At 41.3% G+C, this 12,991-nt stretch overlaps 1 protein-coding gene across 3 annotated transcripts in view; it reads right to left on the bottom strand.

Annotated features, from left to right (window-relative positions):
* Positions 1-5,984: 5,984 nt before the first annotated feature.
* Positions 5,985-12,991, bottom strand: part of LOC138821398 (F-box/WD repeat-containing protein 2) — a 39,691-nt gene continuing 32,684 nt past the window's right edge. For all 3 annotated transcript variants that reach the window (XM_070013596.1, XM_070013597.1, XM_070013595.1), the window contains one exon: positions 5,985-11,813. In XM_070013596.1, coding sequence (XP_069869697.1) covers positions 11,525-11,813 — 289 coding nt within the window. In that variant the 3' untranslated portion in view covers positions 5,985-11,524. The remainder of the gene's footprint in view (positions 11,814-12,991) is intronic.

Raw genomic sequence — 12,991 nt, 5'->3', positions numbered from 1 at the left:
GCGGGGAAGTTACAAAAAAGTACACAGACATACCTGTCTCATCCTTAAGAAATAACCTATATTACTCTTTCAGTGTATTTTATTTCATGTTTTTGCTTTGTGTGTGTCTGTGTGTGTGTGTCTGTGTGTGTGTCAGTCATGGGGCCTGAACTCTGGACCTGGGTGCTTTCCCTCAGCTCTTCAGCTCAAGGCTAGTGTTCTACCACTTGAGCCACAGCACCACTTCTGGCTTTTTCTGCATATGTGGTGCTGAAGAATTGAACCCAGGGCCTCATGCATGCAAGGCACGCACTCTACCACTGAGCCACCTTCCCAGCCCCTATGTTTGCATATTTAAAGCATTTCTGAATTATGATGTGAAATCATTTTTTTGTTGTTGTTGGTGGTGGTGGTGGTGTGGGGCTTGAACTCTGGGCTTGGGCACTGTCCCTCAGCTCTTAGCTCAAGGTGAGTGTGCTACCGCTTGAGCCACAGCCCCACTTCTGAATTATGTTGTATGCCATCTTTAATCCTGCCCTTTTCCATTTATGTTTTTGTACTTCTTTGTGTGATTATTCTTCTGTAGCATTATTTAACAGATATGTGCTATTCCAGTGTTTGATACGATACCCACACAAAATTGAAGGTATTTGTAAAACAGTAAAAAATGAATTCAGTCTGCTGGCTGACATGGCAAGCTCTATGGCACTTGACATAAAGTGGAAGGTAGTTCAATAATAGAATGTATTCAGAGTGGACTATAATCAAGAAAACTTGGTATAATTCATATATTCAACTGCCCCAGAATCCAGCTCAATTCATTACTAGATGCTACTTACCAAAGTTCCACCAGGTGGCAGAACAGGCTACATAACAACAGTAGTTCTCAACCTTAGAGGGCATTGGTCAGTCACCTGTAAGGGCTCCAATCCCAAAGTTGAATTCATTAAGCCTGGCAATAATGTGCATTTATAATAAGTTTCCAGATACTGATGATGTTCTAGAAAGGAACTGCACGTTGGATTAAAGAAGGCCAACATAGACTAACTCAAAGCCCATCCCCTCCTCTAGTTTACTTTGTACCTGACCCAGGCAATATAAGCATATAGAGTAGTTAAGATGTAGCTCTTGTTCTCCAGATACAGGGAGGAGGGGCTTCATCTATTACTTCTTCCTCTCCATATCTTCTAACATATAGATTTCCAAATGTTAATTCTACTTCGTTTTTCTGATCTCTTCTCAAATAAGCGTTCAAGCCAGTGCCCTTAAAGCTTCAATGATCAACTAGTTCAAGAGTTGCCTTACATGGCCAAATCTGCTGAGCTAACAAACTCAGGAATGCTTGCTATCCTGTGTAAGCTTTCAGATGGAAAATCTCTGAACTTAGAGAGGCCTGAGTTAGAAAAGCACACATGAAAACTCCTCCAAACTCTGCATTTGTGAGTAAAAATAAAACACCAAGATTATTATGTTCTGGGAATTTGTACTTTGGCTGCTTCCTGGATTAATTCCTCATTTTGAACTTCAATATATATGATGGTCAATTGAGGACAGAGGAGTCCTTTGATTTATGATTGCCCATGTCTTACTTCCAATTTTATTGATCATCTATGATACATCTTTATTAGAAAAAATGTTTTTTTTTTTTTTTTTTTTGGGTCCGGTTGTGGGGCCTGAACTCTGGGCCTGGGCGCTGTCCCTCAGCTCTTCAGCTCAAGGCTAGCGCTCTACCACTTGAGCCACAGCGCCACTTCCGGCTTTTTTCTTTTTGCTTATGTGGTGCTGAGAAATCGAACCCAGGGCCTCGAGCATGCAAGGCAAGCGCTCTACCACTGAGCCACCTTCCCAGCCCCTAGAAAAAATGTTTTAAAATGCATCATCTATCTAATATTGTTGTCTAGCTCTATTATTTAGTACCAAGTCTTATTAAACATTCTTTTTGTGTGTGTGTCAGTTATGAGGCTTGAACGCAGGGCCTGAGAGCTGTCCCTGAATTCTTTGGCTCAAAACTAGCATTTTACAACTTTGAGCTACAGCACCACTTCCAGCTTTCTGACAGTTAATTGGAGATAAGAGTCTCACAGACTTTGCTGCCCAGGCTGGCTTTGAACCACAATCCTCAGATCTCAGCCTCTTGAGTAGCTAGGATTATAGGAGTGAGGTACCAGTGTCCAGCTTTACAACACATTCTTTAAAAAACATCATATAGGGCTGGGAAGGTAGAGTGCTTGCCTAGCATGCATGAAGCCCTGGGTTCGATTCCTCAGTACCACATACACAGGGGGAAAAAAGTGAATAAATGAAAAAAATAAAATTAAAGGAAAAAAAATTATTAAAAAAAACATCATATAATTTTGGGACACATCACCAAAATTGGTGATATGTAAGTAGCAAGTGAGGGTTTAGTTGACACATTCTTTTATTCAATGAAATAAAACTCATGCCTTAGTTTGAATTATTTCTAAATGAGTGCCATCTAGATTAGTGAAAGTTCATTTATGACCATAATTCATCTCACAATTATGTGAAAATGTAATTCAGCATTTCCACAAGTATTTAAAAATGTCATAAAAAATAAGTAAAAGATGCAGATAGGATTCACAAGAAATACAAACCAGTGACATATCTGCCTCACATGTAAATGTCAACTAAAACCACCATGAAGCACTTTCTTTACACCTCTTCACAACTGGCACACATGGTTAAAACAACCACTCAAAACAGATGTGAGAAAAACTCTACACTGATTGGCCATTATGATCCTATAAATTGACCCCCCCACCCCCAAAAGCCACATGCTAAATAAAAAGCAAAAGGGCATATAGGATGTATCAAAGAGACACAGAGGTTATCTCTGCAGTTCAAGGAAAAAGATTTTGATTTTAGTTTTTTTAAAGACAAGCTCTCTTGGGCTGGGAAGGTGGCTCAGTGGTAGAGCGCTTACCTCGCAGGCATGAGGCCCTGGATTCGATTCCTCAGCACCACATAAGTAGAAAAAGCCAGAAGTGGCACTGTGGCTTAAGTGGTAGAGTGTTAGCCTTGAGCTGAAGAGCTGAGGAACAGCGCCCAGGCCCCGATTCAGGCCCCACGACCACCACCACCAACAACAACAACAACAACAAAAGACAAGCTCTTGCTGCATAGAGAATTCAAAGCTGGCCTTAAATTCAAGATCTTCCTACCTCAACCTTCTGAGTGGTGGGATTGCAGGTGCACACCTCTATGTCTGACAAAAAATGTTCTCTCTTGAGTACAGGTATCCACTTTTAACTGTTAAATAAAACTATCTTATGAACTTTCCTACATCTGTAACATTAAAAAAAACAAAATACAACAACAAAAAACTCCCCTGGTCAGTAATTCTGTTAGGAACTTGTTCTAAGGAAAAACACACAAAACAGTTCTCTGCCACATTATATAAAAAGCAAAGTTGAAAACTACCCCCCAAAACAGAAATGGTTTGGCAAATGACAGTAAGAAAGGAATACTGCAGAGTATTATGATAATTGTAAAAAATTGAAACACATTTTTAACATCATACTTCAAAACAGTCATTTGCATTTATATCTATCTATAATATGCACATAAAGATTAGAATAAAAAACTGTAATGATGAAGGAGCACTGGGAAATTTTCCTGTGAGTTTTTGATTAGATTATCCTGACCACAAAGAGAACAGAACATGTGGTTAAAATGCAAGGGACAAGAACATCGCACTGGCAAGAACTCCCAGTGTCTAATCACAGTGTGATCATCTAATATTCTGCCCAAGTGTACTGAGTACATTTTAGGTTTATAGACTGTAGCATATCAGAAAAGTCTGAAAGAGCTGTGTAAAATTGTTTTTTCATTTTGTTTATGACATTTTATTCCTAATTTTCAATGCTCTGAAATTTTCCTCAGTTTTTTTTGTTGGTTTTGTTGTTGTTTAATTTTCACAGCCTTAAAACAATCCACAGAATTTATAAAACTTTTATTGGTGACTCGTGCCGGTAATCCTAGCTACTTAGGAGGCTGAACTGAGTTCTGAGGATCACAGTTCAAAGCCAGTCCAGGCAGAAGTCCCAATTAATTAATTAATTAATTAATCTCCAATTAACTACTCAAAAACTGGTAGTGGAGCTGTGGCTCAAGTGGTAGGGTGCTAACCTTGAATAAAAGAGCTCAGGAACAAGCTGGACACCTGTAATCCTAGCTACTCAGGAGGTTGGGATCTGAGTATCACAGTTCAAAGCTAGCCTGGGCAGGAAACTCATCTCCAATAAACCACCAGAAAAACCAGAAGTGGCACTGTAGCTCAACTGGTAAAGTGCTAGCCTTGAGCTAAAGAGCTGAGGGACAGTGCTCAGGCCCAGAGTTCAAGCCCCATGATGGACAAAAAAAAAAAAAAAAAGAGCTCAGGAACAGCACGAACTTTCAAGAACTTAGGATCATGGAGTTCCTACTCTCAAGCTTATAACGTTGCTGGAGAGACATGATATTTACTAAGTTTTATTTATGGACCAAGAGTAAAAGCTAGTAACTTGTCAGCTGTGAATGGAATTATGTGGATTTTTTTTTTTTTTTTTTTGTAGTAGTAGTAGTAGTTGTTGGGCCTGGGCGCTGTCCCTGAGCTTTTTTACTCAAGGCTAGTGTTCTACCACTATAAGCCACAGTTTCATTTCTGGTTTTTAGGTGGTTAATTGGAGTCTCAGACTTTCCTGCCTGGGTTGGCTTTAAACCACAACCCTCAGATCTCAGCCTCCTAAGCAGGTAGGATTTCAGGTGTGAGCCACCAGCACCCAGTAAGCTCTATAATTTATTGCCAAATGAATTGACAAGAATGCTTGGTCAGGCTGAGTGAGGGATGGCAGTCAACAGAGGCTTTAAGGATACTGGGAGGCCATGGACTCCTAAAGCCTAGTCCTAGGTCTAGAGGAGAGTAACTCATGTTTCTTCCCACAAAGAGGCGAGAACAAGGCCTATAACACAAGGAACAGAAAGACAGCAAGATGTTTTCTGGAAAAAGATGAGCTGGGACTGGCTGGGATAGGAAGGGGTTGGGAGGGAGGGGAGACTCCTATAAGCAGAGCAGAAGACATAGGTGGTATGAAAAATGCACACCAGTAAAGAAGGGAAGGCAGCAGTCCAGGTTTGAAGCAACCTGACCCAGGGAGAGAACAGAAAGGGAAGAAAAAACCCAGGTCTCTAGACGCTGAAAATCAGGACTTGAATCTCACCGCTTACTATTCCTCTAAGCATGGATCACCTCCCTAGGCCTCAGCTTCTTTGCCTGTAAAAGACAAATGACTATCTTTAGGGTACTGGTGCTGTTGGAAGCGCAAAGACACAAAAGCATGTTAAGCAAGTGACAAGAAGCCCTACAAATTCAAATGAAAAACAATTCCCACTTGGGAATGTGCTGGAGACAGGAGGGCAAACGAGAAAGCTCCCCAGGCCTAGAACCTTCAAATTGGCACTTTCTCCTCCATTTGTAGCTATTTGTGAAGGTTGCTAGAATCCCTTCCATTTATCTTATTTTTAAGTTTGTTGGATCGCCTTCAAAAACTGTTCTATTGTTGAGCTTACATTCTAGAACATGAAGAGAGGGGAAAAAAACAGAGCCATTTCAGAACACAGGAAAGGGCAGTTCTATGTCTAAAAATACACTCTAAACACACCTTTTTTCTTTTGCCGTTCTTCTGCAAACTCATATCTTTTGCAAACTCATCTTTTTAAATGTCCTTGAACAGGTTGGAAAGAAAGCAAGAAAGTCTTAATGCTGGGCATTGGTGGCTCATGCCTGTAATCTTAGCTACACAGGGGGTTGAGATCAAGGTTCCAAGCCAGCCTGGGTAGGATAATCTGTGAACTTTTTATCTCCAATTAACCACCAAAATGCCAGAAGTGGAACTCATGTGTTAAGAGTGCAAGGGGCAGCTCAGAGACAGTGCCCAGACCCTCAGTTCAAGCCCAGGAGCAGCACAAAAAATAATAATAATAATAAGCCTTAAGTACAGAATGTATTTTTAAGGAAATGCAGCTTTATTACCTTCAAGTACAAACAATAACTTGCACTTGGCTAACCAAATATGGCCTGAGGGAACTGGCTTTCATGGTTAGACACAAATGATTTACAACTAGTACAGTCACTCATAGGTAAAAGGATGATTTGGTGATGCATGAAAATAACTTTTCTCATCTCATAGAGTTCAAAAACAAACACTCTACAAGGTGCTTAAGTAATCCTTTCTTTCCCCTATCCCACACAGTTCAAATATAAACTTCACCTCATTCCTTCTAGATCACAACCTACACCAAATTGCTAAAATGTAACTTGATGCGTTTTACTGTATTACTTTAGCTGTTGAATGGGTAAGAAACCAGCCTTTCAACCTGAGCGTTCTCAACAAGAGTACTAAGTTGAAATTTGTGAAATTTGTCATTTACTACATGAGTATATGGACATAAAAAAATTATGAGCTTTTGTCATTGGGATCAATGATTTGTCAGGCTTCAATATGCAATATCGTTTCTATTTGGGCATACTTAAAGAGTAGAAGCAACTGGATTCTGAAAGCTACAATAATTAATCGGGTTTATACTGGTCAGGACTGAAATAAGTGAAGCAATTGAATTCCCCTAGGGAAGAAATGAAACACACAGAAGTGAATGGACAGGGAAACCTTGCACTGTGTGTGACGTCTCAGCCTGATGAGGCTGAAGAGAATGGTACAAAAGACAATACAACCAAGTGCCAGGGCTCACACCTATAATCCTAGCTACTCAGGAGGCTAAGACCTGAAGATAGCAGTTCAAAGCCAGTCCAAGTAGGAAAGTCCATGAGACTTTCATCATTAATAAACTACAAAAGTAGAGCTGTAGCTTAAGAGATAGAGTTGCTAGCCTTGAGCAAAAGCAGCTCAGGGACAGCACCTCAGCCCTTAGTTCAAGCTGCAGGGACTATAGAAGGAACGGGAAGGGAAGGGAAGGGAAGGTGGTAAGATAAAGTAAGGTAGGGTAGGGTAGAGTAGGGTAGGGTAGAGTAGGGTAGGGTAGGGTAGGGTAGGGAAGGGAAGCTAAAGTAGGGTAGGGAAGGGAAGGAAAGCTAAAGTAGGGTAGGATAGAGAAGGGTAGGGAAAAGTAGAGAAGGGTAGGGAAAAGGAGGGGAGGGGAGGGGAGGGGAGGGGAGGGGAGGGGAGGGAAGGGGAGGGGAGGGAAGGGAAGGGGAGGGAAGGGAAGGGAAGGGAAGGGAAGGGAAGGGAAGGGAAGGGAAGGGAAGGGGCTGAGATCTGAGAAGAAGGTTCAATACCAGCCTGGGGAACAAGTCCGTGAGACTCCAATTTGATACCAAAAAGCCAGAAGTGGAGCTGTGGCTCAAGTGGCAGAGTGCTAGTCTTGAGCTAAGAGCTCAGGGAGAGCGCCCTGTGTTTAAGCCCTATGACCAGCAGCAAACAAAATGAAAAAAAGTTGTGCTCCATCATTCCTAGCTGCTTCTGTTAACTCTAGAATGCCTAACACAGACATTAAAACCTCTCAATATCTAGAATCACAGTTTCCAGTGGTATTTTCTTTTCCCCCTTACTAATATACAATAGTAATCATTCTCCTGTTAGTAAATATTAGAATGATTATATGACCTTCAAATTTTACAAGGTAGTGAGTACATTTATTTTTAATAGTGCTGGTACTGGGGCTTGAACTCAAAGCTTCTCATGTTCTTACTTGGCTTTTTCACTCAAGGCTGGTGCTCTACCACTTGAATTATACTTCTGCTTCTGGCATTTTGTGATTATTGGCAACACAAGTCTCAGTAAGAGTCTCATGGACTTCTCTGCTCAGATTCAGACTACTAATTAGCTAGGATTACAGACGTGAGCACTAGTACCTGGCTTGGACCAGTATTTAAACCAAAAAATAAAATGAAACCTTAAAATTTCATAGTTTACTTTAATCCCCATTATTGAGATACAATTTGAGAAGTTATCCAAATACAAAAATCTTCCTGTGGAATGTTTTCAAAGCCAAGTCCTTCCACCAGTAGGTTTTTCTTTCTATTTCTCTGATAGATCTAAAGGGTCGGGTTAGAGCCAGAATTGACAATGCTCACTACTCCAAATAATGGAGCTGGAGGAATGTGAACAAAGTTTATTGAAAGGCTCCCACTCACTCTGCTCTCCTGCAGTCCTGTCCTGCCCTTGAACCTGAAGTTGTTCCTGCACCCTTCATGGAGAGGAAAAAAAGCCCTTTCTCTTGCCACAGAGATGTGATGTCACCCAAGAAATTCAATCTTCAGAACTACAGGTGGAGTCTATCTGCTCATAACTTTAGAGAATTATCCAGAAACAATATTCACCAAAGCAGCAAAGTCAGTTTCCTTGTGTGTGAGCTGAGGAAACCGAGTGTGTACACATGACACACGACAGCCCCTAACTTAATGAAAGGAGCCAAAGGACACAGCTTTAGCTTGCCCTGCCTGCTCCTGAGTTCATCACTTTGCTTTATTTTGTAAGATGAGTTAGCTTCCCAATTTATATAAAAACTGGCAGCTCTATGAGCACATCTGGTATCTATAAACCAATTATGTAAATGCTCAAGTGAAATGAAGGCATCAGTGGGGACACATCATGGTTAGGAATCTAACTGTGATTTGCCTCAGTGTTGCTATACAACTCCAGCCATACCACCCTAGTGCTAACCTCTGCACACAAATACACTAAATACTGAGACATGCCTGTTTCAAGTTTGTTTGTTTGTTTTGTGCTGGTCCTGGGACTTGCTTGAACTCTGGGCTTGGCTTGGGCACTGTCCCTGAGCTTTTTAAAAAGCTCAAGGATATCACTACCATTTGAGCCACAGCTCCACTTTTGGTTTTGGCAGTTATCGGAGATAAGAAATCTCCTGGACTTTGTTGTTTGAGCTGGCTTCGAACTGCAATCCTCAGTTCTCAGCATCTTGAGTAGCTGAGGTTATAGATGTGAGCCATCAGTGGTGCCTGGTTTTAAGTCATTTTTTAATAAAAATTGTCCCACAAATGTTTATAACAACTTGACCTCTGAAGCTATTGGACATATCTGAAGGTGACATGATATAGAGATCTGTAGTTCCAATTATTCATTCATGCTGAGTGAAAATGAAAAAGTCATTTATCCTCATTCTTGCCCAGTCTCCAGAGGCCCCTAAAAGATTCCATCTGCAACTATGGTTCCATTTCTATAGGGGGGCAAAAAAAAAAAAAAACAAGACAGAGCTCATGAACAAAATTCAATGTGAGATGCACTCAACTCAGATTTAAGGGATGGAGAAAGATAAACATTCTTCTCTCTAATCCCTGTGGAGTTTCAACATGGCTATTAACCAAACCTGTCCTTGAAACTATTCAGTGATTCTTTATTAACTTTACAGCACCCCAAGGTCTATTGCTACAATATATGCTAATTCAGATTCTGGGAGATCTGGGACTGCAGTCTCAGCTTTGCCAACAAGACTTTGTCCCATCTGTCAAATGATAGGCTTTCTATGTGAGGCAGCAAGGAGTAACTTTCCTCTCAGGCAGAGGCTTTCACTTTGAGGTTCCTTCCAAGTCTCCAAACTACTTTCCTATTGGGCCTGCAAATATGCATCCATCACTCCCATACCACAAAGGAAAGTTTTTATTGCTGCTTCCTCTACTTTCTCCCCAATGTTTATGATACTATGTTGGAACATTTCACCTGCTGAACCACTGAAATGTCTGTCTTTAGAATGAGGGGTGAGCACACAAACTGGCAACGTATAGACACATTTTGTTTAGCTCATCTTATTTACTTATTTTGTGCTGGCACTGAGGCATGAGCTCAGGGCTAGGGGGTTCTTCCTTAGCTCTTTTTATCAAGGCTGGCTCTCTACATTTTGAGCCACATAACCACTTCCAGCTTTCTGCTGATTAACTGACCATAAGAATCTCAAGGATATGTCTGTCTGGGTTAGCTTCAAACCAGGATTCTCAGATCTCGGCCTTCCTAGTAGCTAGGATTACAGGTATGAGCCAACACCAGCACCAGCAGATTATCTTTAATCAGTTGTCAACATTTTTTAAACCAGGGTACTTTAAATTTCTAACTCCTCCAGAAAAAAAAAAAAATCCTATCTATAAACATTAAGCCATCTGTGCAATGGTAGAACACTAGATGTGAGGCTCTGTCCAGCTTCATTACGTGCATGTTCCATGGTTCTACACAATCCCACCCAGCACATTTTGTTCACCTATCATCTGTGACTCACTCAGGCACTTGAATTTGTATAGTCTAGGATGATTCCTTCATTTTAAAGATATGGAAAATTATATTCTAAGGAGGAAAAGTCAATCTTCCCAAAGACATGGATCAAGTTAGGAGCATAAGTGGAAGATAATTCTGATTCAGATACTGTTCCTTCCCAGTCAGCACACAACACAGACTTCTCTCTGCCTCTCCTCCACCAGTTGCTTACAATTTCTAAGCAGAATCGTATAGCAAGAGTTAGGTATTATTTCCATCTGCCTCAATTTAAAAAAGAAAAAAGGGTATCTAAAATAAATAACCTGATACATCGCAAGCTCTTAGAAAAACAGTAACAAGGCAAATCCAAAATCAGTAGAAGGAAAAAAAAAAACCAATACTACTCCAAACTGAAGAAACAGTGCCTCAGGGTTCAAACTAAACTGAAATAACAACGTCTGTGCTCTTTATGGATGCAGGAGAAGCAATCTTAGCTGAACATCAGGCTGTACAGTAAGGAGACAGGGGAACCAGAGAAATGATAGGCCTGAGGTTGTAGACTTCCAGAGTAACAACAAGTCACCCATCTTCCAGCTCACTGCATTTTCTACTACTCTACTATTCCCTGTCACCTCTGTACAGTCACTTTTGCTTGGGGCCCAGCCTTCCCCACATAGAACAAAAAGTAGAGAGAGAGTCCCTTCATAACTTCGCCATGCCAAACTTGACTCTACTAAGAACTAGTCTAGGATGATCTGCAAGCAGCTGATGGAACTTGATTTGCGCTGGAAGACAGATTTTCTCTAGGACTGGCATTTGGTGGTTATGAATGTCACAGGATTCAGTGGTCTTTGTAACGCTGGCTCTTAGAAAAGCTAAACCCTATGAGAGAAGCTGCTCTAACAACATCATAGCACCTCCACTTCAACTTTAAATGAAAAGAAAAAGGCTATGGTAAAAAGCTTTAATAGCAGACTCAATGTGATTTTATAGGCAACCAATTAGCAACTTAATGAATCATTTAACTTTCTTAAAACCAGTATTCCATTCAAGAAAGATGAGCCCCAAATCATCCTTATACTGAGCAACATAACTAAGTACAAATGAAGTCAATGGTGTACCCCATTAGCATGCTGTGTTGTATGTCAATAAAACAAGCCCACCCCCGCCCCAAGCCCTGGCCACTGGCAAACATAGATAAGTGATTGTGCACTGCGTGATGATACCATTGGGTGAGAACTTTGGTTCATGCAGTCGGCCGCCACAGAGGTTGCACTGAAAACCCACTGTCCCGGTACCCAGTCAGTCAGTGGTGGCAGCTTGTGGCATCAGCCATGCTCCTTCCACAACACCAGGTGAATACTGTGGTCAGGCATGCTGGTGGCAAAGACCAAGCCTGTGTCATTGTGCCCATCCAGTCCATTCAGCCAGGACGCTTCGCCTGCCAGGAAGCTGGAGCCTCTCTTTGACTTCCTGTACTCTGGCAGAGGCCAGCGGCTAATCAGGCTCTCAGTCCGCAAGTCCATGATGTACAGGTAGCGGTTGTCAAACAGCAGGGCAAAGACGTCTCCAAAGCCAAGCAAGGCCAGGTTTGCTACCTCAGGAGTCTTGATGACCCTACAAGGATGAGAGTTAGGAATCGTAAGGCATGAGGCAACTTTTGTTTCTGTTTCATGCACTGGGATCTTTTCTAGATATAATTAAAACCAGTATAAAAATCCAAGCAAACTGAGAGCAAATGAAAGTTTTGAGAAAAAGGAAGTTGTAAGGACAAAAACAAATCCACAGGGGCTGGGAAGGTGGCTCAGTGGTAGAGTGCTTCACATGCATGAGGCCCTGGGTTCGATTCCTCATCGCCACATAAACAGAAAAAGCCAGAAGTGATGCTGTGGCTCAAGTGGTAGAGTGCTAGCCTTGAACAAAAGAGCAGCCCAGGGACAGCACCCAGGGACAGGACCAGCAGGAAAAAAAAAAAAGTTTCACAGACTGCTGGGTGCCAGTGGCTCACTCCTGTAATCCTAGCTACTCAGGAGGCTGAGATCTGAAGAACATGGTTCAAAGCCAGCCTGGGCAAGAATGTCCATGAGACTCTTTTTTTTTTTTAACATAATAAATTATTTTTTTTAATTGTGAAAATATCATGCAAAAGGGTTACAATTACATGGGCAAGATGAGTACATTTCTTATCAAGCATTGTTGCCTCCTCTTTGTTTCTCCTTCCCATCCATTCCCATACCCCCCCTCCATGAGACTCTTATCTCCAATTAACCACCGGAAAACCAGAAGTGGCTCTGTGTGCTCAAGTGGTAGAGCACTTGCCTTGAGCTGAAGAGGCCCAGAGTTCAAGCCCACAAAAACAACAACAAAAAAAATCCACTTCTAAGGGAAAAAAAAAAATCTTTCAGTCTGGCTGCATCTAGGGGAGAGGTGATGTCTGATTAATGTTTATAAAGACTTAATATATTCATTCAGACTAGAAAGGGTCTTACAGGTTAGGTAACTCAACAGTTTTTAAGATGTGAAAACCAAAGCCCAGGCAGGTCAGGATTCACACAATCTGCCAATTATCAGCTAGAACCAAAAGGCAAGAGTCAATCCATCTCTAGGTAAGAAGTCTTTATTCTTCAAATTCTGTAAGTGGAATATGCTGAAGCCCAAAATAAATCTAAAATCAAGGGATGAAAGTTGTTACTCTACTTTCCAGGCAGCAAACAAACAGGATTCTTTCTAAAAAGAGGCACATAATATTGTTTCCAAAATAATTTAGAAACGTTTATTAATAATTTGTAAGAAGC

Source organism: Dipodomys merriami, unplaced genomic scaffold (assembly GCF_024711535.1).
Source record: "Dipodomys merriami isolate MVZ:Mamm:240054 unplaced genomic scaffold, mDipMer1.0.p SCAF_910, whole genome shotgun sequence".
NCBI classification, from domain to species: Eukaryota; Metazoa; Chordata; class Mammalia; order Rodentia; family Heteromyidae; genus Dipodomys; species Dipodomys merriami.
The sequence above is the reverse complement of the archived record's forward strand: the minus strand, read 5'-3'. Positions and strand labels throughout refer to the sequence as shown.